The 22,938-nt window shown below is 46.3% G+C and overlaps 1 protein-coding gene across 1 annotated transcript; it reads left to right on the forward strand.

Moving 5' to 3' along the window:
* Nucleotides 1–685: 685 nt before the first annotated feature.
* Nucleotides 686–22,254, forward strand: stard9 (StAR-related lipid transfer (START) domain containing 9). Its single transcript, XM_036542274.1, has 23 exons — nt 686–706; nt 1,131–1,247; nt 9,728–9,844; nt 10,136–10,168; nt 10,295–10,356; nt 11,346–11,458; nt 12,950–13,092; nt 13,343–13,410; nt 13,777–13,874; nt 14,066–14,266; nt 14,358–14,455; nt 14,691–14,768; nt 15,184–15,261; nt 15,414–15,593; nt 16,635–16,686; nt 16,918–17,043; nt 17,544–17,626; nt 17,705–17,766; nt 18,634–18,830; nt 19,660–20,137; nt 20,371–20,510; nt 20,856–21,352; nt 22,231–22,254. Exons 1-23 carry the CDS (start codon nt 686–688, stop codon nt 22,252–22,254), a joined length of 3,066 nt encoding a protein of 1,021 aa, XP_036398167.1.
* Nucleotides 22,255–22,938: the final 684 nt, after the last annotated feature.

A 22,938-nucleotide genomic window follows, 5' to 3' on the forward strand; every position in this document is an offset into this window, starting at 1 on the left:
AAGGAAGTGCAGCTCCTGTTACTGCTTTTGGTTGTTATCGTGGAGGACCCGGTACATGCTGCAAGTATACCAGTTCATATCTGTGCTCCCCTCACAGTGTCATTTTTTGCACAGGACCATGTTCCTTATCACTCCGTGCTTCCTTTCTCCTTGAACTGGTTTGTGTGTAATAAATAAGCCTATTCTCCTGAAACCTGCAGAGTGGCACAGGGGGAGGGGGGGGGAGAGATGGACGCAGGCTGAGGTTAGGCTCATGTTTAATCTGGTTAGATTTCCCCAACACACACGCTGCAGATCTTGGTCTAAGCTGCTGAATGCGGGGCTGCCGCTCTGTGTGACAACAGCACTACAGGCTGCAGGGCTGGGCTTTGTGTCCAGCCAATGGGCTGTGAGTAATGGACTGCCCAGGATCGGTGTGGCTGCATGGTCTCACCACAGTACACCGGGGCTCGGGCAGGAAGGCGTGGGCAAGTGAGTCTGCTGTTGGGTACCCATCAGACAGCAGTGTACGGTAATGGTCACCACAGCAGTTCGAGCAGAGCCACGGTATGGAGAAATGGTCCTCTTGGGGGCCATTTTAGGGCACCACCTTGTGAAAATGGGGTTGGTCATTTAAATCGTGGGTACATTTTTGTGGTACCTTCTTGTTCTAACTGCCTTCTTTTTTGGCAAAAAGCCAGCTGGAATGGAGTCCAAAGTGGTGCAAGTGTGGAGTGCAGCAATGTATTGGCAAACAGTGTTGCCGGGAGCAACAACTTATGATGCCCGGGCATGTTGGTACATGTTTTACTCATATAATATTAAATAGACAGAGTAAACAGGAAACTCAGGTGCCATGCTGTTAGCGTTATTAGTTCAGGTAAAGGTCATATTTGTGGGTAGGTTCAGCTGTATCATACCCTGAGGGGGCATTTACTCTGAAATGTAAGAACAATGGTGTGTGTCAGCACAAGCATTGCTATAATCATTTTGAGCCTGCTTATGGCATACTTGCCCATCCCAGCGAGCGACTACCTGAAAATGCTGCAAATTGTCCATGTCAGCAGGGGAACGAGGACCTGAAAGTGACCATTTTCTCACTGTGAGCATCTCAGCTTTTAACTCCTCACTGTCCGTCTGTCCTCCTGCAGCTAGATGGACGTGTGGATGGCCTCGCCGACTCCAGGGAGAAGTTGATCGAGTTTGGCTTCGACTACTGCTACTGGTCTGTGGATCCCGAGGGCCCTCATTACGCGTCCCAGGAGGAGGTAATGGCCTGGCCGTCTGTGTCACAGCATGCACCCCTCTGGGTGGGGCATCCATGTGGGACGGGGTCCCGATCTCTCTACAACATGGTGCCTGTGCTTGCTGTAATCTGCTTCCATTGGAGGCCTTGTGGTTGGGATGGTTGAGGGGCTGGGGGGCATAACAATTACGCCCTCTCAGATGAGAACCACATGCTGTCTCTCCCTGCCTGTCAGGAAGCGTCTGAGCCCCAGCGCTCTCTGTTCCTGATACCTGACTTCAGATTCTGCCCCCCTACAAACCCCTGTTGATCCTGTGTGCCTTCGGCAGCCTGTCAGAGCAGACCTGAGACCACTGTGTGTGTGTGTGTGTGTGTCCCGCCACACAGGTTTAGTGTACTTGCACGTCACACATGTTTTTATTTTGCCTTGAGATCGTTTTGACTTTTGGGGGGCGGGAGCGCTCTTCAGTGATGTGAGACATGTTAGAGAGGGGGATGTCCCCTAGGATGAAAAACTATGCCCCCCCACCCCCTAAATCACAACAAACCAGTTTGCTCAAGACTCCTGGACTGGAGAAACATCAAAGTATAAATAGAGTCCTTGAAATGAAGCAAAACAAGTCTTTTTTAGTTATGTCAATTTAGAGAGATGTTTATCAACCCCCTCTGTTACCCAGAAAGCCTTATTTCTCCAGTGTTGACCTGCGCTGGATAACATCTTACCACATTCCTGTGCTGTGGGGCACTGCCCTTCCTTTTGTGTAACAAGGGAGACACGCTCACTAATCAATTTACACAGGGAGAGAGCCCTCTGCCAGTGGACGTGCCCCCACGCTGGAAAAGGAGAAGTGGAGAACTGATACTAACACGAGCTACTGATTAATCCCATCACTCGCACGCCGTTTTGATTAAAGGAAATTAAGTTTATTTTTTCATTTTCCACTGTGACTGCAAGCTTCAAATAAGGTTCAAACAATGGCAAAAGCATGACTGTAAAAAAAAAAATGAGAGGTCCGTCTGTTGTTCTTGGTATTCTTGATCTGTGATGCAGGCTTGTTGCTCTCTGTCCCTACTTTGTAGAGGCCTCCCTTTGTCTGCTGCAGTGGTCAGTCCCCCACGCACACAGGCATAAGCAGGCAGAAAAGCGCTTCCCCTCTCTCTCTCTCTCCATTCTGCCCAGTCACAGCACCACGGGTCTGCCAGTGACATTCCGAAACGCTGTCACTGATCCCGCAGGGTCGGCGGAGAAGAATCTCACCACTGTTCTGAGGCGGCAGACTGGATTTGGATGCCGGCCGTTGTCCCACAGCGCCCACGGCCCTAACCCAGAGTGGGCGGGTGACTGGCACAGATAGGGGTCTGACAAAAAACAGGTCAAAGGCGTTTGGACCACTTTTTCAGAACCCTTTTGAACCACGGGCATTGGCGGTTTTGACTCTCCCACACAATGACGAAACGGAAACAGTGCCCTCATGAATGGTTAATGTTGATGGAACTTATCAGCACAAAATATGCACATATATTTATGGTTGCTTGCAATTCTGCTGAGATAATGAATCTTTGCTGTTGAGGAGCCTAACATCATCTGCGGTTAATTTCATGATAGGTGATCTTGTGCAAGTCACATTGTTTCAGCTTTATGGGGATCTCTGCAAAAACATATCTATAACTGTCTGTTTCCTAAAAAACTTTTGAAAGTCACATGGAGTTTCTGTCATTGCATATTATAAATCAAATCATGCTTGGTACTAATTTGGACCAAATAAAATTCAGGCATTTTAAAGTAAAGTATTGATTGTTAAGTTGTGCCATCAGTTAAGTTATGTCATCAGAGTCATTTAAAAACATTATCTGCAATGCCTATTTTTTATAGAAATTAAAAGGGTGGCATGGTGCAATAAACAGGAGTGGCTGTAGAATAATGGGTTCTCTGTACAGTACATACAATTCACCTTGTCTTTGTTCCCTGCTCTGCCTCATTAATAACCGAAAATTATTATCGGATACTATAGCATTTTGCGCGAATAATCAGGGTCAGCATTTTGGAACGCTAGAAACCTGAGTCCAGGCTTGACTTGGGAGCAGCACAGCCTATGAAAGAGTGGGCCGTGTTTTCTCTGAGCAGGTCCCGCCCTCGGAGTAAGACTGACAGATGTTCCCCAGGCGGGGCTTCCTGTAGGCTCCTGGGGGACAGGCCGTATCTCAGCCCTCAAGGTGGAAGGAGAACTGGATCTTCTTCCTCCATGTCACACAAACCCTGTATCAGGGTGTGTTTGCTTCTGATTACTGGCTCGGCTGGGTGTACCTTTGCGGCAGCAAGATGGTGGGGTTCCCTAGAGGAGTGTGTGTGGTTGACTATGCATTCCAGCACAGGCTGGCCAAAGAGCAACCAAAGGGGGGGGGGTAAGGGGGCAGACCAAGGAGCAGAGCAGACAAAGAGCAGTAATTGAACCCGGCTGTGGAGCTGGGGAGTGAGGGGGGTGCCGGCCGGGGGTTTTGTTCAATGTGCCAGCTTATAAAAGTCTTATTCTTAGCAGCAGTAGGGCAGTTAAATGCAGGAAAAGAGTGAAATCATGATGGAGTGCTGAGAAATATTAAGAGCTATAGCAGCTATAAACCACTGTAGCTGCTGTTAATCAGTGTGGAAGCGTGATAGCAAAGCAAATCACGCGTGGCGATCTTCGCTGTGCAAAAGATCAATCGGGGATGTTGTCAAACATTCATGCAAATTCGTGAAGTCTGCATGATTGAGTTGAACTGAATAAGCAGCTGTCTGAAACAGCTGAGTGCAATGGTGGGATCTGGTGCCCAGGGGGGCAGGGGGGCTCTGGGGGGTGTTAGGGGTGGGTTCCTTAAATGCTACAGCCCCCAGCCCTTAGCCAAAAGCACAGCTGCCTCTGTTAAATTGTGTAGCGATTTTTCACAGTGAAATTTCACTCTTAGGACGTCACTGGCTAAGATATGGAGCACAAAGCTGGTTTTCATTACCAGATGAAGTCAGCTCTGTTTCTTTCTCTCTGTCCATCCCCCCCCCATCCCCACCCCCACCCCCGATACAGTGCTTGATTTGATTATGTGCTCTCCCTTTCTGGGTTTGTGTGTTAGTGGTGCACCAGATTTTTGAAGAGACATAAGAACAGATTTCTGGCATAGGATGTATAATACAGAATAGTTGAGGGTTAAATAAGCAATGCACATTCTACACACTTTAGTCCATAATATTCATATCAGGGGTGTGCCGTGTACTCAGCGAAAACTATTAGTCATTTTGGATATGGCTCTTTCTTTGGGCACAAGTACTTAACAGGTAATAAGGCCTGTTAGTATTGTGGAATAGAAAACTGTCGGTTATGATTTGACTTCCTAAAAGCTTGCCTTGGATGGGAAAACTGGCTCAGCCTCCAGAACCTGTTTTGGGCAGCGGTTGGTTAGTGTAACTCTCAATCAAGCAGGAGGGCAATTGTGCAGTTCCTGGTTTCAAGCATTCTGTTGGTTAAAGCCGTGTCATTCATAGAAAGACATCCAATAAACTGAGAGAAAGCTTTTCAATCCTTTGTTCCAGTTCACAGCTGACAGATGTTTGTGTTTCATGAAGCTGATCTTACACAAGGAACTGCCTGCCTGATTTAAATTTTAAATACAAACCAAAATATACTTGTTGTGATTTGCATACAAATGTTTTCACTGTTAATGACATGTTGCAAGGAGTCAGTTATGTGATTGTCTTTACTTTAGCAGGTGTTGCGCAGTGGTGAGCAAGTGGAAAACCTTGCGAGCTAACCTAGGTAGCTAGTTAGTTTTTTGTGACAAACTAAAAAGTTAATGGGAGGAAATGCTATTTGCTCATTCAGCATTCCAGCAACACATTCTACACTAAAAAGAGCTGTAGTTTTCCAGTTGAAGAAGCTCATCGCAGGCTGTTCTGGATTTGTGATAGAAGTCGGCACACAGTAGTGACAGGCATTTTTATTCCTCCCTTTGGGGGGATATCATGAGAAATCTCTTCCTCATGGAGAAGATGGCTGCTAGTTCCAGAGGAGCATTAAATTCCTCCGCAGTCTGTGGAAGTAATTCAGTACTGTAAGGCCTGCACAAGTGTCTGAGCTTTACCAGCTCGAGTGACCAGTTGCTGCAACAGTTGTGGGACTGGGACTGCTTGCTGAAATTTGATTTCTGCATGTGTGTGTGTGTGTGTGTGCGTGCGCGCGCCTGTTTGTGAGTGTCTCTGTGTTTATGAACAGGCATGAATAATGGAGAACAGCATATCTGTTCAGCCTGCACTCCCCCTGCCCATCCCCCTCCCTCCCTCCCATGCAAATTTGACCTACAATTTCTGTAGAAGTATGACAAACAAGAATGGAGTTGATCCAATGCCAGTGAACTTTCTCCCTCCCTCCCCCCTCTCTGTTTCTCCCTCTCTCTTTCTCACACTCTCACTGTCTTTTTCTGGCTCTCTCAGTTCCTGCTTCTTTGTCTCACACTCTGCGGCCATTACGTACTTCTCAGAGGATCAAACCAGAGATGTATTCTAAAAAACAAAAAAAAAAACAAACGGAAAAACAGAAGCATATATTACTGCACTGAAACATATGTTTATATTACCCGGTCGGGAACTGTGGGACAGAAACCATGACTGTGACCCAGGCTGTAAGGGGTGCAGCAAGGCCCCCTTCAGTGTCAGCAGACCCCATGTATCTCACTGAGAGGAAGATGCTGTTGTGTGCCCTGCGCAGCACTGAGCTGTGATTGGATGGGATTGTTGCTGGCTCCATCTACACAGAGTTTTTTAAAGTTTCTTTTTTCATTGCATCAAAAGCGAGCTGGAGCTGTGGCTCCAAGACCACGCCCTGGACAGCATTCAGTTGGTGGCAGCGGTTTTTTAAAAAGAAATTAAATAAAAAAAGAAATTTGCTTTTCCCAGTGCTGGTGCAGTGCAGACCACTTGAAACGGGCCTAACGTCATAGTCCTCCCCAGTCCGTGATTAGAGTGGTTTGTGAGCATGCTCATTAGGGAGCCGTTACATCTGCACAGCCAGGGGATCCCGGCCGATTGATGCATCGGCCTTGATGATCACATCTGGAGCCGAATCCAGGGGGGGAAGGGCCGTTCCAGTGTCCACACCCATTCACAGGCACTCCTCACAGTACAACAGTAATAGCTTTTTAAAACTACAGGAAGAGGCGTCCGTTGTATGCGTGTGTATGTAGGAACCTAGATATTCTAAGTAACCTAGATAAGTATAGGAACCTAGACATTCTAACTCCTCTTGTTGCTGCACAGAATATTCATGGTAATTTCGTTTTGTTCTGACTTCTTTTGCGTGGGACCATATCGTCTATATCTCTGGAAGTCTCATGCCTGGTGTCTGACCCCTTGGCAGTACTGACCCACTTCTGGAGGAGAATCCCCTGGCCGGGCCTCCGGTCAGCAGGGCTTCCCCTCCCGCCCTCACGTGGGCCGATGGCTTTGACCTCCCTCTCCTTGCCAAATGAAATCTATATTTTACTTTCCTTTTTTTGTGTCCCTCTGTATTTTTTCCGGCTTCAGAGATGACGAGACCGGCCCTCATTGTTAGCAGATGCTGCGTTTCCTCTGGGTGTAAAGAAACAATGCGGTGCTTTTTCCAGCCCCCTGATACCCCCCACCCCACCCCCCAAACACACACAAACATGCACACACGCGCGCTCCCAGGCCACTGAGCTTCCTGTTGATCCAAGTGTTTAGTCTGAAGAGTTGGGTGCATTGGGTTCTAGTTCTGTTCACTTCACCATGACCCAGTCTGTCCCACATGCTCCCTTTCTTTCCCGCAGAATCATAGCATTAACACTTTTTTTCAGTCACTCTGCACGACATGTTCCTTTTGAGAGCAGGATAGTAGCAGTAATAGTAAGGCTTTATCATCTGGACAGTGATATCATCTGGACAATTTCAGAAGATGCTTGTATCTGTTTTCTTCCATATAACTGCAAACAGTCCTGGCGCAACACCATCTACTACACTCGTATAATATGATAGTGATGTGTAACAGCAACCACAATGTTTTAGTTGAATCTGCCAGATTTGTAGATGAGTAATGCTCTGATTCAGTTTGGAGATATTCAGGGTCTGACTCTTGATGACAATAGAATTGGCCTTCTGTTATTGACCAATAGAATTGTGTGTATATGTTTGCATGCATGTCTGCATGTGCATGTGTGTGCACGTGCATGTGTAAGTGTGTGTGCATGTGTATGTGAATGCAATTGTGTGGTTTTTATTTGTTCAATCCTTAGCTGAAGGAGTGAGGGGTTAGAGGCAGAAATGAGAGGATAATGGGGGAGGGATCAGCACGCACAGCAGACGAAGTTTCCTTCTTTCTGTCTTCTTTGTCAGTAAGCATTCTGAGCAGGTCTCCCAGTTCACTGTAGGAGCATTTGATAAAGACTTTCAGTGGGGTTCCGTGCCTCTTTAGGATTCAGAAGGAAACTCCCCTCTAATCTGTGATTGAAGGAGGGAAGGCAGTAGCTCCTTGTAATGTGTGATCTCCACACCTCATTGGTTTTTAAGTAATTTGCACTGTTCAGCACTAACACAGAAGGGCAACACCTCCTGTGCGGAATAGTCCAAAATGTAGCAACAGACATCTTTGGCATGACGAAATATAGCACAGCACATAGTCTACTTATTAAGTTTTTTGCATGGCGCTAAACACCTGACCTTTATGTCAGAGCAGATATAATTTGCCATTACACAAATATTGGAATGACTTTGTGTTTGGCTCATAAATATTTTATTGATTACATATGTGTGTGTTTTTAATCTTTTGTAGCTTTAATCTAGCTTTGTTTTTGAAGTGATGGTTTGGATAATAATACACAGCCAGTGAGTGTCTTCACAGTTTACACTTTCCAGCTCGTTCCCTGCTGAGTTGCACTTGTGTACCAGACAGGAATGGAAAATAAATGGATGCTCTCAGTGACTTCTGCACCGCAGTCAGATCACGCTTTGTATCACTCTGAAGCTCGTCATGGTTGACAGGTGCTCAGACATCAATCAGAATGTTTTTTTTTTTTTTTTGTAACCAGGGCCATTGAAGCTTCTTTAGTGTCTTTTTGTACACATTCAGTGCAGGCAGGAGATGTATGTTTTCGATGAGGAGAGCCAGGCGAAACTGAATCCTCAACACACCCGCCTTTCACTATTCACAGGTCTTGTACTTGCATGCTGTGGGTAGAGAGGTGTAGCTAATCAGCCCGCTGCACAGACATGCTCCACTGATGTGTAAAGAGACTGAGTGTGCCCGTAATGATTTCCCATTGTGAGCAGCGTAGGTGTATACATGGCCATTGTCCAGGCTTATCTGTTTCTGTGATGTGGGTCCCTGAGCTCTCCTTGGAAACTTGACCATATGTGTGTGCACATGCATGTATGTGTGTTTGTTTGTGTATGTACCATCTGTGTCAGTGTGTTGTTATCTCTCTATGGGCATGTGTCTGAGGAAGAATGAGTGCACCTGGCTGCAGAATTCATGTCTTTCGTATGTGTTTTCTGTGGCCATGTTGTGGTGTGGTTGAGTTGTCACGTTGCTCTGTTGGCCCAGTTGCATGGATGCTGGATCAAGCCTGCACTCAGCAGTGGTCTCCAAGTGCACTGTACCTCCCTCAGTCAATATTGACCTTTCATTCGTACTCGTTCTTGTGCAGGACGGGAACTGGCACTGACCTAAGCAATGACTTAACCACAATGAATACCGATCACAATGTCATCACCTTGCGTACTGATTTGTGTTCATAAAGATGAGATGCATAGGGCTTTGTAAATTCCCAGAATCCTTCAGTTTGCTCCCTAAGTCACAGTGTCCCAATTGGCTCGTTTCCCTGTCACACAGCACCAGTGGAGGAAGAGCTCAGGCAGGTTGTTGCTCTCGCTCCCAGGTTCCTCTGGCTCGGTTTGTTTAATGAGTGCTGTGTGGTGCAGGATCCTGCTCACTTTATCTGCCTGTGAACCCCGGCCATGTGTTTCCACGAGGCTCTCCGGGGCTGGGACGCTGTCTCCCCGGGTCTGCAGTCCTGCTGACTCCCCTCTTCTTTCTGAAATGAAAACAGAGGGTCTTGCTTTTGTTTGGGCCTCCCTGTGTGTTGGTTTCTCAGCACGCTCCTTGGGCTGTTTATTTTCCCCATCTCTTTCATCTGCCCCTGCATGGCGGTGCTGTTTTTCCTGGGAATAAACTGCCCCCCTCCTCCTTATCCTTACCCAAACACCTCGGCAGGAAACCAATGAGCCCGCGGCTGGCCCCAGGCCATGGGCCGTCTGGACCCAATCAGCTGCAGTGAAACACCGAACACAGCAAGCCAGGGGGTTAGTTTTATACGGGAACACAGACACACACACACACACACACACACAGAGCGCTGCCCATGAGAGAGTGAGTGCTTGTGGGACAGTGGATGGTGCAATAGTGCCTCCTGTCTCCCTGTTCTCACTGCGCCTCTGTTCTGTGTCTCCTCCCATCTCTTCTCCAGGTGTTCCAGGACCTGGGTGTTTCGGTACTGGCGGGGGCGTCTGAAGGGTACAATGTGTGCCTGTTCGCATACGGGCAGACGGGCTCGGGAAAGACCTACACCATGATGGGCACTCCGGTCAGTAGACGTGGCCGTTGGCCGTGGCTGTGGTGGTGTATGCGGGCTGTCTAGGTTTGTTGAACGATAAAAGTGAACATTACTCTAACTTTATTAGAGCAGTCCTCGGGTCAGTGTTGGGACATGCACAGCACTGGTTTTCTGTTGCTGTTGTAGAGCTGCTCTAGAGCCCTGCAGTGTTCTTGTACTATGACCTGTTCCCTGTAAGTCCCCCTTGTGATCGTACACTTGGCTGTAGATGTGTATTCCTGTGAATGTTCAGACTTACTCACTTGTTCTGTTTATGCACAGGCCTCCATTGGCCTGACACCCAGAATCTGTCAGGTGAGTCACCGAAACTCATCTGTATTCAAAACCCAATAATATTGTTGCAGCTACGTCTTTATTTGTGTAGCCATCTGTGTCCAGAATAACTGTGCGCAGTGAGTGACCTGGTGTTTGCCTGTGCAGGGACTGTTCAGGACAGAGGACAGCTCTCTGGAGGGGCAGAATTCCTGCAGAGTGGAAATCAGGTGAGACTCAGTGCTTTTCTCAGTGCTGCTCTGTAGCTCCAGGGCTGCTGTTGTTCCCTCTCAGTAGAGAAATGACTCCTGGAGTTTGCTCTCTCTCTCTCTCACACACACATACACACACATACACACACACACACGTAATACTGTTCATCCCTCAGTGCTGTTGTGTGTACGCATCTGAACTTTGCGGAAGCAGCAAATCTCCCCATGTGTCCAGAGAGCACAGTTCTCTTGCTCACATTTTAGATGACTACAGTAGCTGAATTGCATGGAATATCTTGACCTATTCATAGCTTAGTTGTAACATTAAGTTTGTTATGTCACCTTGTGATGAAGTGGTTAAATGCCCTCTCAAGGATGCTACATTGTTACACACTTCTGTAGTTTTTACTTTGCAACTACTAGTAGTCAACTACGCTCCCTGATCACACATCCAAGTTAATGCTGGTTGGCATACTAAACGGCGCTGACGGCATATTTCACTGTTTGTATTCAGAGCATTAAGGGGAACCAGCAACTGTATTTAGTCACTGTGTGAACAAGTCCTTTGTGATCAGTGTCTCGAATCATGATGTGGCTCATTTAGGCTGTATGCCCAGCTGCTTTTACTCTTTTCTTATTTGTATTTCTCTCTTATTGTGCCCTCCATGTTGATCATTTCTTACTTCTCTGTCTCTCAGTTCAGTTCAACTCAATTCAACGGTGCTTTAGTGGCAGGACAAACAAATGCAATGTTGCCAAAGCAACAATGTGAACAATTTTAATGCAACTATACAGAGTGGAAGATAACATATATACGTACAAGTTAAACTGATAAGTAGCAAACAGTAATTATGTACCAACAGATTATGTGTAGGAGTAAGTTATAAATTAATTGTTAATTATTATGATTAATATACATATATGTTACAAATATCAATACTGCAGCACAGAGTACTCACTAGCCCTGTCTCTCTCTCTCTATCCCTCTGTCCGTCTACATTTCTCAGTTTCTTGGAGATCTACAACGAGCGTGTGCGTGACCTTCTGAGGAGCTCAGAGCAGAAGAAGCCCTCCCCGCTACGTGTGCGTGAGCACCCTGAGAAGGGACCCTATGTGCAGGGTAAGGGTTAGGGTGCGGGGGGGGGGGGGGGGGGGCACTAGGGATGCAACATAATGGGTTATAATCCCATCCTCAATAAGTGGATGAGCTCTTTGCTGTGGCTCCATTTGACTCTGTCATCATCATCAGTAGAGGTGTCAGCCAAAGAAATGATTAGTAGAGCAAGCCCCGAGACCTCCTCCCATCGCCAGCGGCTCCTGCAGCTTCACCCACAACTCGTTGTCGACAAAACTAGAGACACAAAACAGTAGACCCTTGTTTAGGACTTACTGCATCTTGTTAATACTTGAAAATAACAGACAAAGCCAGTGTTTGTGCCAGACTGCTCATAAACCTCACAAAGAGCACTTAAGATTCTAACAGATAAAACTGCTATCCGTGTCAGTCCACGTGCTTTTTAAAATATATTTTTAGCTTGGAGGTAATTGCGAGTATTATCAGTATGATCACACACTAGAATGAAGTGTAGTACAGTCTCTCGCTATATTGAGAGCTGAACTCTGATCACAGCCTGAACTGCAGCTCTGGCCAGCTGAAAATTAAAAAAAAAAGAAAAACATTTGCTCTCTCACTTCTCTCTTTCCCTCACCCTCTCCCTGTGCTCCTAGTCCCACATCCACTCTTTGTCTGTATGAAGCAGAGGAAGTGACATCACTGCTATGGAAGTCCCTCTGTGGCTTTGAGGAGCACAGTGTTGACCGGAGGGGTGTGGTCTGCTGGCCCCCTCCCTCACTCCCTCTGTCTCTCTCCCCCTCGCTCTCTCTATCCCTGAGATGAGACAGTCTGACTGGGGGATGGGTTAGCGGGTGCACTTCCTGCCGATTCCTGTGTGTGTTAAAGGTCTGTGTAACCAACTCTGTCCACTGTGCCCTCTGTACACACTATAAAACTTTTCTGAGTGTTGTGAATTTTGCAAGCACAGCAGAGGACCATACGGCTTCTCCTAGCCTGTGTGCATGCTGTGAAATGGAATCATTTTGAAATCTGACCCTGATGACGAACTTAACCAGTATTCAGGGCTATGCGTTGTTCAGGGTTCTCTGCCTAATGAACAGGTAAAATAATCTACCACAGCCTCAACCTGAAACTGTGACACAAACCTCAGGAGTGGTGAGACTGGTGGCCAGAGTGGGACGACTCCTGTCGGAACCCAGGGTCCGGCTAGGCTGACATAGCAGCATGGTTCCCACGTGTTTGCGCTGTCAGACATCGTGATGAATCAAGACCCTGTTCATCTCACAGGAGAGTTCTTCCAGTTCAGAGAAGTACCGTGCTGTACACTGAATCACTCTCCCATGGCTGAACTTCCTCTGTGCTTACACCTTGGGGAGCATCACTACCCTGTAAACAACAGGCTCTGACAGGCCAGGCTGTCCTACCGTCCGCGTGGAAGAAGCTCCTCTGGTTATCCCAGAATGCACTATTGGGATTCGCCACCAGTCCGTCCGGCTCCGGTGGCTCAGGTCGTCCTTCTGTCTGTCCTGTCCCCAGGCCTGTCGCAGCACGTTGTGTCAGACTACAAGCAGGCGGTCAGCCTCCTGGAGGAGGGCATCGCCAAGCGCATCACCGCTGCCACTCACGTCCACGATGCCAGCAGCCGCTCTCACGCCATCTTCAGCATCCAGTACACTCAGGTCACGCTCCGTTACCCAGCCAATTAAACCCCATATTCACCAGTGCACTTTCAATTAGCCAGTGACTGTGAAGATCATACAGTGCCGTGGTTGATTAACCAATAATCACTGAATCATCACTTCCATGAAGGTTATTTTTTAACTGTGTGAAGTTCCTCCGACCTTCCTGAGGGTGTAGTTATATTTGTGAAATTATCGTATTTATATATCTACACTATTAATTCATGGTCATAATTATTGTCTCGTGCAGGCTATTCTTGAGAACAACCTTCCTTCAGAAATTGTCAGCAAGATCAACCTGGTGGACTTGGCTGGCAGGTGAGGCTCAGCGTTTGAATGCTTGGTATTTCCTGTGTATGTACCTGTGTCATTATAGCATGTGTGTGGGGGCCCATTCCTTTCATTTGCTTGTAAGAATGCAAATTCCAGAGTCACAACGTGTGGCTATGGTTTTAAGAACAGAGTTTATGTTGGCCTGTACCCAGTTTGCCCCCTAGTGGTTCTTATGGCCAAAGCCACTGTGCACAATGACTGCACAGTCTTTCATCAAGAATACAAACCAAGTTGAAGAATTTTATTGAAATTTGGTTTAAGTTGAAGCAATGTTGTTGATGTTTTTTCCCAGTGTCTAGTTGAAAAGGGTTATTGATTTTTGGTAATGGTTATTCTGCTGTTGTTCCGCAGTGAGAGAGCAGATCCGCACTACTGTCGGGACAGAATCACAGAGGGATCCAACATCAACAAGTCCCTGGTGACCCTGGGGATCGTTATCTCCGCCCTGGGTGAGCACGGCGTTAGCAGGGACAGGGAGAGGGTCATTAGGGCTGTCGGTTTGAGTATAATTCCTTTTACAAAATGCGTAAGTAGAATAGCAGATTCGATCGTAACATTTTTGAAATGTCACAGATTCTTCAGTTGTTATTTTTTTTTATTGGAGACCTGACTGTCTGTTTGTCCGCTCTGACGACTGCAGCCCAGAACTCCCAGATGTTCAGCAGCTGCCAGAGCATCAACAGCATGGCGAGCGAGGGGGAGAGCAGCACGGCGGGCAGCCAGTCCAGCTCTCTGTCCGGGAGCGGCCGGCGGCACTGCTTCATCCCCTACAGAGACTCCGTCCTCACCTGGCTGCTGAAGGACAGCCTGGGAGGGAACTCCAAGACCATCATGATTGCCAGTGAGGGCCCTCCCTGCACCTCCGATCGCCGCCACTGCTGTCTCCGTGCCGTCGTGGTTACGGTAACGCTCTCTCTGTCTCTCTCTCACAGCCGTCTCGCCTTCCTGCAGCAGCTACAATGAGACGCTCAGCACGCTCCGATACGCAGCTCATGCCAGGAACATCGTCAACAAGCCCCGCGTCAATGAGGTCTGTGGGGGGTGGGGGACATTGAGGAGCTTACCATAACATTGACTCTTTTTTTTCCTACAGAATGAAGATCTACACCTGTTTCTGTAATGCATTTCTCACTAACTGGTTGATCAGTTGACTTAATGAACTATATGACACTATATGGGCACTATCCTATACGCTACATGATATACTATATGATTGTGGTGAGGTCCTCACATTTTCATGTGACCTGCGTCCTTTTGCTCTGCAGGATGCCAGTGTGAGGCTGATCAGGGAACTGCGAGAGGAAATCGATCGGCTGAAGAGCATGCTGTTGAGCTACGAGATGGTACCGTACCACCACAGTGCCGCTACCTCTGCACAATCTGCTGCATAGTGGAAAAACTTCACATCAGTAAACCATGACACATGTGCCGCCCTTCAAATAGCACTCTCTTAGGCTCTTTTAACCCTCACGCCAGAAAACAGAATACTAATGTATACCAGTTTAGAGTGTAAGATAAAGTCCTTCAGCTGACATTGCAGATAGTATTGAAATGTAACCTAGGCAAGATGCCCTGAATTTCACTATCCTCATGTCCAGCTGCTGGATCTACTGTCAGTCCTGGTGAAGTTTACAGAAACATAATGGACACACAAAAGATATAACAGGCAGGTGCATGGCCTGGTGTCACAAGGGTGTAATGCATTTTTTGCCAGGTATCACTGTTGAACACTGACCCTTTCTCTCTGCCCCTCTACAGCGGAGAAATCCCAGTCCTTCGCTGAGTGACGAACGGGAAGGAAGTATCTCTGAGATTGTCCTGCAGAATGAACTAAAGGTGAGGACCTCTGCCTTACAGCACAACGCTGTCTTCCCACCTCAGGATCCAGACAAACAGCATTCCAGCTTTGCTCATCCTCTCCTCCAGTCTCTCATCGTCTCTGAGCTTCCATTGTCCTCTCCTGTCTGTCGGTCACCTCCTCCCCCCAGGTGGAGCAGCTGACTAAGGACTGGTCGGACAGCTGGCGGGACAAGAAGGAGCTGCTGGAGCAGTACAGCGTGGACATCAATCGAGACCGAGCGGGCTTCCTGATCCACTCGCTCCTGCCACACCTCATTGCCCTCGACAGGGATGTCCTGAGCACGGGGGTCACCTTCTACCACCTCAGGGTAACACACCTCACACCCCATTTAACATCACTTAACCGCAATATGAGAGAATTCCATATTGTGGTGCTATGAATACATACTTTTCAGAAATGCAGCCCACTAATTAATAAAATGCGCATTTAGGGGCTGTTGACATAATGTAAGAGCTACTAACAGAACTGCAAAAACAGGAAACAGTGCCAGGCCTGTCATTTTTTACACATTGACTTTCCCAGTAAAGGTGTGAAGCAAGACAGCTTTGAAGGGTTCTATAAACATTTCTGACAGAAATATCCAGTAGATCTACAGACAGTCATAAACTGGTTTAATCCAATAGTAAATTGCACCTCCATTTTGTAATGAAAGTGTCACAGTTCTTGATACGAACTTCATTAACTCTCATATTTTAGGTGTTGCATAAACCTAATTGTCTCCTTTTTATGTCTGTCTGATTGGCCCAGTCTCATCACTAATGAAAGCACTGTATCTTTCTTGTCTCTCAGCTAGATCCTTCCTTCCTGTCCTCTTTCTCTCTTTCTACAACTTGCTCTGTCTGCAAAACTGTTCCGATGTGATGCATACAGGTAAAAGACTGCAGCCAGGACATGAATCTTCACTCCTGCTCTTCTTTGTTCTTCCTTCTGCTCTTCTTTTTCTGCGTTTTAGTTCTGCAAAACATGGGGCGGATTTAAATGTTTGTCCTTGAAAGGAAAGGTAGTTAGCTTTTCAAGACCTTCTGTCCTCATTGCAAAGGGGACAACAAAGGCTGTGAACTGGAATTCCAGCTTTACCAGTGCGTTGACAGAGAAATTGAACCCGGGGGGATTGATTGTATCCTCATGGTGTACGTGCAGTTATGTAACCAACACTTTTATCCTTCTATCTATTACCTTTTATCTATAGTCTGAGATACTATCTGTAGGGGTTTGAGAAAATTAAGGCAGAACTTTGTGAAAATATTTATTTTTATGAGTGTAACTCCTGGTTTAAACATTTACCATTGTTCACATTTCAGAGTGATCTCCACATGGTTTATTCGTATGTCTTATATGTATCTCACAGGAAGGGGTGACTAGCATTGGACCACACAACACACAAAAGGAACCCCAAATAGGTTGGAACCTATCTTTCATTACTGTGCTATCAATACAGAACTAATTGGCAACTTTGTCTAGTGGTGAAATGCATTATATAGTTGTAGGCTACTCAAAAAATCAATGTATTTAAAAACTATTAACACATAAACACGCATTTCATGACTTGCATTGGAAGTATATAAGAACAAGCTCATTCTCAGATGTGTGTTAAGGATAAATTCCAGTCATTGCTGTTGTTGCATGCCCAGTCCTGCAGGGGGAGGCAAACTGCGAGATAGTAAACCAGCATGGGATTGTGACCTTGAGGCCTGTGCCAGGGACCGTCTGCATGGTCAATGAGCGGGAGGTGACGGAGCCGTCCCGACTGGCTCAAGGTGACCACCAAAATGTTCACCACCTCTGCCACCCATTTACCACAGAAACACAAATACACACATGTGAATTTATATATACTCTCAATTCTCAACTGATCTCTGCTGTTTCTTTGGTTTAATACATTTTATACATGAAAATGTTTATACAGGATCATCATTTTTATGATTTTACAAGATTATGACTTTACAAGATTTATGAATAAACAAGAATTGCAGTAGAGCTTGAATGGTGGTATGCTCATACTTGCTAGCCTGGTTTGACACTCATTTAACTTAAGTGAATGAATACACTTCTGCTGTATTCTGCGAGACGTTGGTCTGGATAACAGCATCTGCTAAATGCATGTAATATAATGTAACATAAGTCATATGATTTGCAAGATACCGGACTACTTTATCTGAGGGATAAATAGGGTAAAGCCATATAATGTGGCAAAAATGAACCCTTACAGTAATATACATCCTTATCCTAACATGCTGGGTATGTCTGACACCTTCAGGTGCAGTGATAACTTTGGGAGGGGAACACAGGTTTCGCTTCAACCACCCCGCTGAAGCTGCCATCCTCAGAGAGCGGAGACGGGTGAGCGCTCCTAACATGGCTTGGCGTCCATGTCATGCAAGTGTGGAGCTTATGAAATGCTGTCTGCTGTCTCCACAGGCCAGTGAGGGTATCCTGAGCTGCTGCCCTACTGATCTGAGCCCCCTCACAGCTGACCCCAGGTAAGCAGACAATAAATACATCCCTGGCACTATACAAATTATACTTTACTACCTTAAGACAAATGGCAAACAGGTGCTGACTGCAGAAATACACATGGTCACACACATACATTATAGAGGGCATATATATGCTCACAGGAGCACAGAAAAAGCGCTGCACACTTAAAAACAGCAAAAGCCTGTGTCACAACTTTGTGCCTATATTCTGATGTGCACATAGCAACGGAGGGCTGTGGGTAGGGCTTCAAACATGGGGAGGAAGAGATTGCTAAGCACCATGCCCCAGAGCTGCAACATACACTGCCAGTCCCAGCCGTAAATAACAGGAGTAGGCCTTGAGTCCCCGAGAAGAATCCCAGCTTGCTGTTTATTGGTGCGGCTTGGCCGTTGCTAGGTTACAGCAGAGACGCTGCGCTGAACATGACTCTCATACTCAAAACGCTTTTCTTCCTGGGAGCCATCTGTCTGTCCGCGCGTCTGTCTGTCTACTGGGGCTTTTAAAGCAGTTTCACCATTTCATCTGGACGTAATTTTATTAATTTTATTTTTGCCAGCAAAAGAAGTAAAAGCTATCATCAGAATAGGTTTTTGTGATTGTATATGTGGCTTGATCTGACAGATTTATTTGACTGAAGCAATATATTCACACAGTTTTACTAGTTGTTATCCTGTTGCATTTCACTGCAAAGATATGGCTTTTTTGTTGGTCATTTTATTGGAAAAGGTATTTTTGAATGCAACCTATTGGGTACTGTTCTGAGTACTTTGATGTTTTTGTGCCTGTGTATTCCTGCCTACCTGCATTTGGTATTGACATGTCTGTGTGCCTGTGTATTGTGCTGTTTCTGTGTGTCTGCGTGTGAGCAGGGCAGAGGGTGAGAGGTGTTGGGGGCAGGGTGAGCACAGGACAGGGGGGCTTGGTGAAGGACCCCTCCCCAGACAGAGGGTGGAGGAGCAGCAGAGGTACGTGGAGTGTCTCAGGGAGGAGATCCAGGCGGAGCAGCAGCGGGCAGAGCGGGACCTGGAGAGGGAACAAGCACACCTGAGACAGCAGCAAAGAGACAGTAAGCACAGTGTAATGTGTGTCAGTCATGATCAAAAAGCAAACAACTATTGGCCCCTGGCAAGTCACATATCACAATATAATGGTGCTTCTGGCCTTTTGTTCAAAGTTGAGAATTCATGTGCTTTTTATGATGGAGTTGCACAATATAAAGGTGTAAAGTAGAATAACTTTGTTTGGGAGTTGAGTTTGTAAATCAGCAATCAGCATGATTGGTGTAGAAGACCATTTATTTAAAATGAAATCTAACTGGCATTGCAGTTATTATTAATCAACTTTAATTAGCAAGTATAAAGTACACTTAATACTCTTCATCATAGATAATACATCCACTTCATAATAGAAGCTTTTTAAAAAGGAAATTAAAATTGTTAGCTTTTCTTAGGACAAAAACACAGTGAAGGTCTGTCATTCAGTGCTGCATGACCTTTACTGTTTTATGGAAGAAAACTGAATGAATTTGTTTAAGAACTTATGAACATGGGTGCCCTAGATTTTAAATGTAACAGCATGTGAAATATTGATTACAGTGGTATTAGGCTTGGGTTTTTACAGGCTGAACATGTAAAGGTAGCAGACAGTAAGTGATGTGAGGGTTAGCAAAACAAGTGTTAGCAAAACAAGTGCAATGAATTGTCTGATATTTCTGCACTCAGCATGCAGCTGCTTTCTGCACTTGTGCCTTTTGCAGTTGTAGCATTTTGTAAAGTCATATGCAAATGCCTGAGATAATGAAATTATTTTTACTCTGTGAATATATGCTTCTGCACTTCCCGTACGTACATGTGGGTATCTGCAGAGTAAATTTTTGTGTTTGCCTCTGTCTACAGTCCAACAGTGGATCTTACAGGAGAAGCAGCGTCTTATAGCCAGTGAAGAGAAGGGGAAACAAGAGCTTGGGGTGCAGACAGAGCCAGTGTCCGTATCCCACCCAGAGGGTGCAGTCTCTGAGGACTCAGGGGAAGGGGGCAGCAGTGCTGTGATGACCCCATCGGTGGCGGTTGGTAACAGAAAGAGGGTGGTACAGGAGGAGCTGCTACGACACCACGCGTTGCGTCGGGCTGAGAGCCGTGTGCGACGCAAGCGCTTGCACTACCAGCTGGAGAGGATTGCTCAAAAGCGCCATCTTCTGGAGGCCAAAAGGGAACTGCAACGGCTGGAGAATGCCATTCCTTCAGGGCAGGACAGCCCCACATCATCTGAACCAGGGTACCTCTCAAGGACAAGAGGGCCAAGTGTCCTCCGCCGGCACTCCTTCTCTGCAGACCTCTTGTCCCGCTTGTACCCCCAGCGTACCCCTATCTTTAGGTCAGTGTCTGTGTGTGTAAATACATACACTCAGAAGACTATTTAGTAAGTCCTCTCATTCTAACTGGCAAAAATTGTATAAATAATGCTAATTAAATTATTAATGTTAGAGACATTTATATCACAAGACAATGATAGTAATAGAAGTTCATTATTTGGTATTGTTATTTGGTTGCTATTGTTAAGTTGGTGTTATTTTTCTTATCTTTTTCATATTTGATTTTTTCCAACAGTCATTTTTTAAGGAGGAACAAGTCTTTAGAGGTCCCTCAGCCACTGTGGAGGTCTTCAGGCCCTCGAAAATGGATGTCTGACGAGTGTCTCCCATCAAAGAGGATGAGAGGTCGTGCCAACACCTTGCCCTCAGAGTCCAGTCGGCATTTTGAGCCTCAGACAAGATTTTCAGAGAGGCTGAATGAATCCATGAAGGCTGACCCTGCTCAGAGAAACAGTGGTAGAGCAGAAAGAAAATCCTCATCCTCCAAAAGTGGAATAATCAGGAGTAAGCAGGAAAAATCTGCACAAACCTTCAGCACTTTAGAGCAAAGCAATGTGTTGATAATAAACAAGTCCAACACACCCCTGAACCCACCTAAGGGTGTCAAAAACTCCTCCCATGGCAACAAGGGCCTGGAGAGAATCCGGAAGGCATTTTCCCGTTCTCTTGGCCCAGGAATCCGGACTGCATTGTCAAGGGTGTTTCGAAAACCACCATCAGGATTTGGGCGTAAGGGTACCAAGCCCATCAACAAGACTGCAAACAGGTTACTTGAGAATTCAAAGGGAAACAGGACCATGCAGAGAGAGACAAAAGTAGCAGAGAAATCCCCCATAAAGATGGCACTTTCTTGTGAGGATCTGGAGCACCTCACCCCATCTAATGAGATGAAGGAGAGGCGCTGGAACAGCGCAGAGGTCTTAGCCAAAGTGTCTGACAGACACGCTGGAAGGCAGTGGAAGCTGGCAGGATGGACAGAGAACCAGGAGCAAGAGAAAGAAGGTTCCTCAGACTGTGACAGCTCATACTCTCTGGATTCCCTCTCCTCTGCCTATGCCACTGCCCTGACCGAGCAGCTGAGACAGGAGGACTCTGACATGAGTGAAGGTGAGGGCAAGAGTGAGGCAGAGAGCATTGATAGCCAGATGTCCCAGGACTCACTGGTGATGGAGAACAGTAAAAAGCCTCCAGTGCGGCCCTTATCAAAGGTGGCCGAGGTCTGCCATCACCCAGTATCATCTAGTCACTTCCATACCTCTGGCAAGGAGAGGAAGGTCTCCCACACTCGTTCAACTGGAGAGGAAGAAGACGTGGAGACATTCTCCTCCCTCGGATCATGCACTTCTGATGAGATGCCAGCAGAGGCATACTGGAGGCTATGTGGTGCATCCAAGGCAAAAGTAGCCAACAAACCTGAAGCAGTGAAGGAGCCTGGTAGTCTGCCAAAGCTGACAATGGAATCTAAGCACAGAGGCACAGAGTCAAGTGGAGAGTCAGCCAGAGGTCTTCTTTCGATGGGCAGCAGTCCTCTTCCACTGTCAGTTTCCAGTTTTAGAGAGCCAGAGAATTTGCTTGTGCTGACAGATGCTTGGTCCTCCACAGACGCTTCAGACAGTCCTAGGATCAACAGGGCCTCAACATATGTGAGCCAGCCAGTACTGCATGATCCCATGGGTAATAGTAGCAGCCCCCAAAGTAGCATGGATCTTTCAGATAGCCTCAGAAGCTATAACAGCCAAGGATTTTCTAACACAGACTGCTCAGAGGGAGAAAACACAATTCTGGAGCAACAGAAATCCTGGGATTCAGACATTAGTGGCAACACATCTGTGTTAGCTAGATTTATTGGAGACAACAATATTCCCCCATCAGTGGATGCAGTGACAGAACCTAATCAAGAGGTCATAGATTGTGAAATGAGCAACTTGGAGGGTTGCTCAGTTAATATATTAAGTAAGGGAAAAGGAAGAGAAACAAATACAGATATGGAGACATCAGACTGCCCTGAGACAGGAGGGAATATGCAGAATGAATATACATCCTCTGGACCAAATCTGTGGAAGCCTGTAGGTGTTCCTTTCTCACTCTGCAAAAGTCCCCATCTCCAACCAGCCAGTGAGCCTGTCCCATCACATACCTCTGAGAAACTACAGAACAATATTGTGTCAGAACAGCTTCTTGGAAGTATCAGTGAACATACCATGATGGTTGTGGAAGGCACAACCTGCAATGCTACAGACTTTTCACCCAAAGATAGTCTCTCAACTTCTGAGGGCACAGTAACTAATGAAACAGTAACACAAGAATGGAGTCCTGTGAAAGGTGACGTTGATACTGCAGGGCCTCAATCAATAACCTTGTCAGTGCTTCATAAAACCACATCATGTATGATGGATGAAACGTATACAACAGTTAACATGGAGTTCCAATCAGTGTCATCTAATCAAACCCCAAAACCTCTGAGTAGTTTCAACACAGCCTCCATCATAAACACTGCAAGACACCCCAGTGATAAAATTAACTTAACAGATGAATCAGCAGTAGAATGCCCAGATCTAAACAAATGCCCAAATGATCAGAAGACTTCTGAAGACAGAAGGATGTGCGTGACAGAGGGAAACATGTCTTGGAAATGGGTTCAGCATGCTACTTGCCAGGACAGAGAGGACTTGCTATATGAAAGACACGCTGAGGGTCAGAACCAGCTGAATAGTGACATGATAATCACTCCTGAAAGTGTCTCCACATCCGATAGATTTTCATTAGAAAGTAATGACAGCATTTCATTTCACACTACTCATTC

Source organism: Megalops cyprinoides, chromosome 12 (assembly GCF_013368585.1).
Source record: "Megalops cyprinoides isolate fMegCyp1 chromosome 12, fMegCyp1.pri, whole genome shotgun sequence".
Classification (NCBI taxonomy): Eukaryota; Metazoa; Chordata; class Actinopteri; order Elopiformes; family Megalopidae; genus Megalops; species Megalops cyprinoides.

Coding starts and splice junctions, on each gene's coding strand:
- stard9 (XM_036542274.1), top strand. CDS start 686: ATGGAGTCCAAAGTGGTGCAA. Junction 707..1,130: donor TGGAGTCCAAAGTGGTGCAA/GTGTGGAGTGCA, acceptor GTCCTCCTGCAG/CTAGATGGACGTGTGGATGG. Junction 1,248..9,727: donor ATTACGCGTCCCAGGAGGAG/GTAATGGCCTGG, acceptor TCTCTTCTCCAG/GTGTTCCAGGACCTGGGTGT.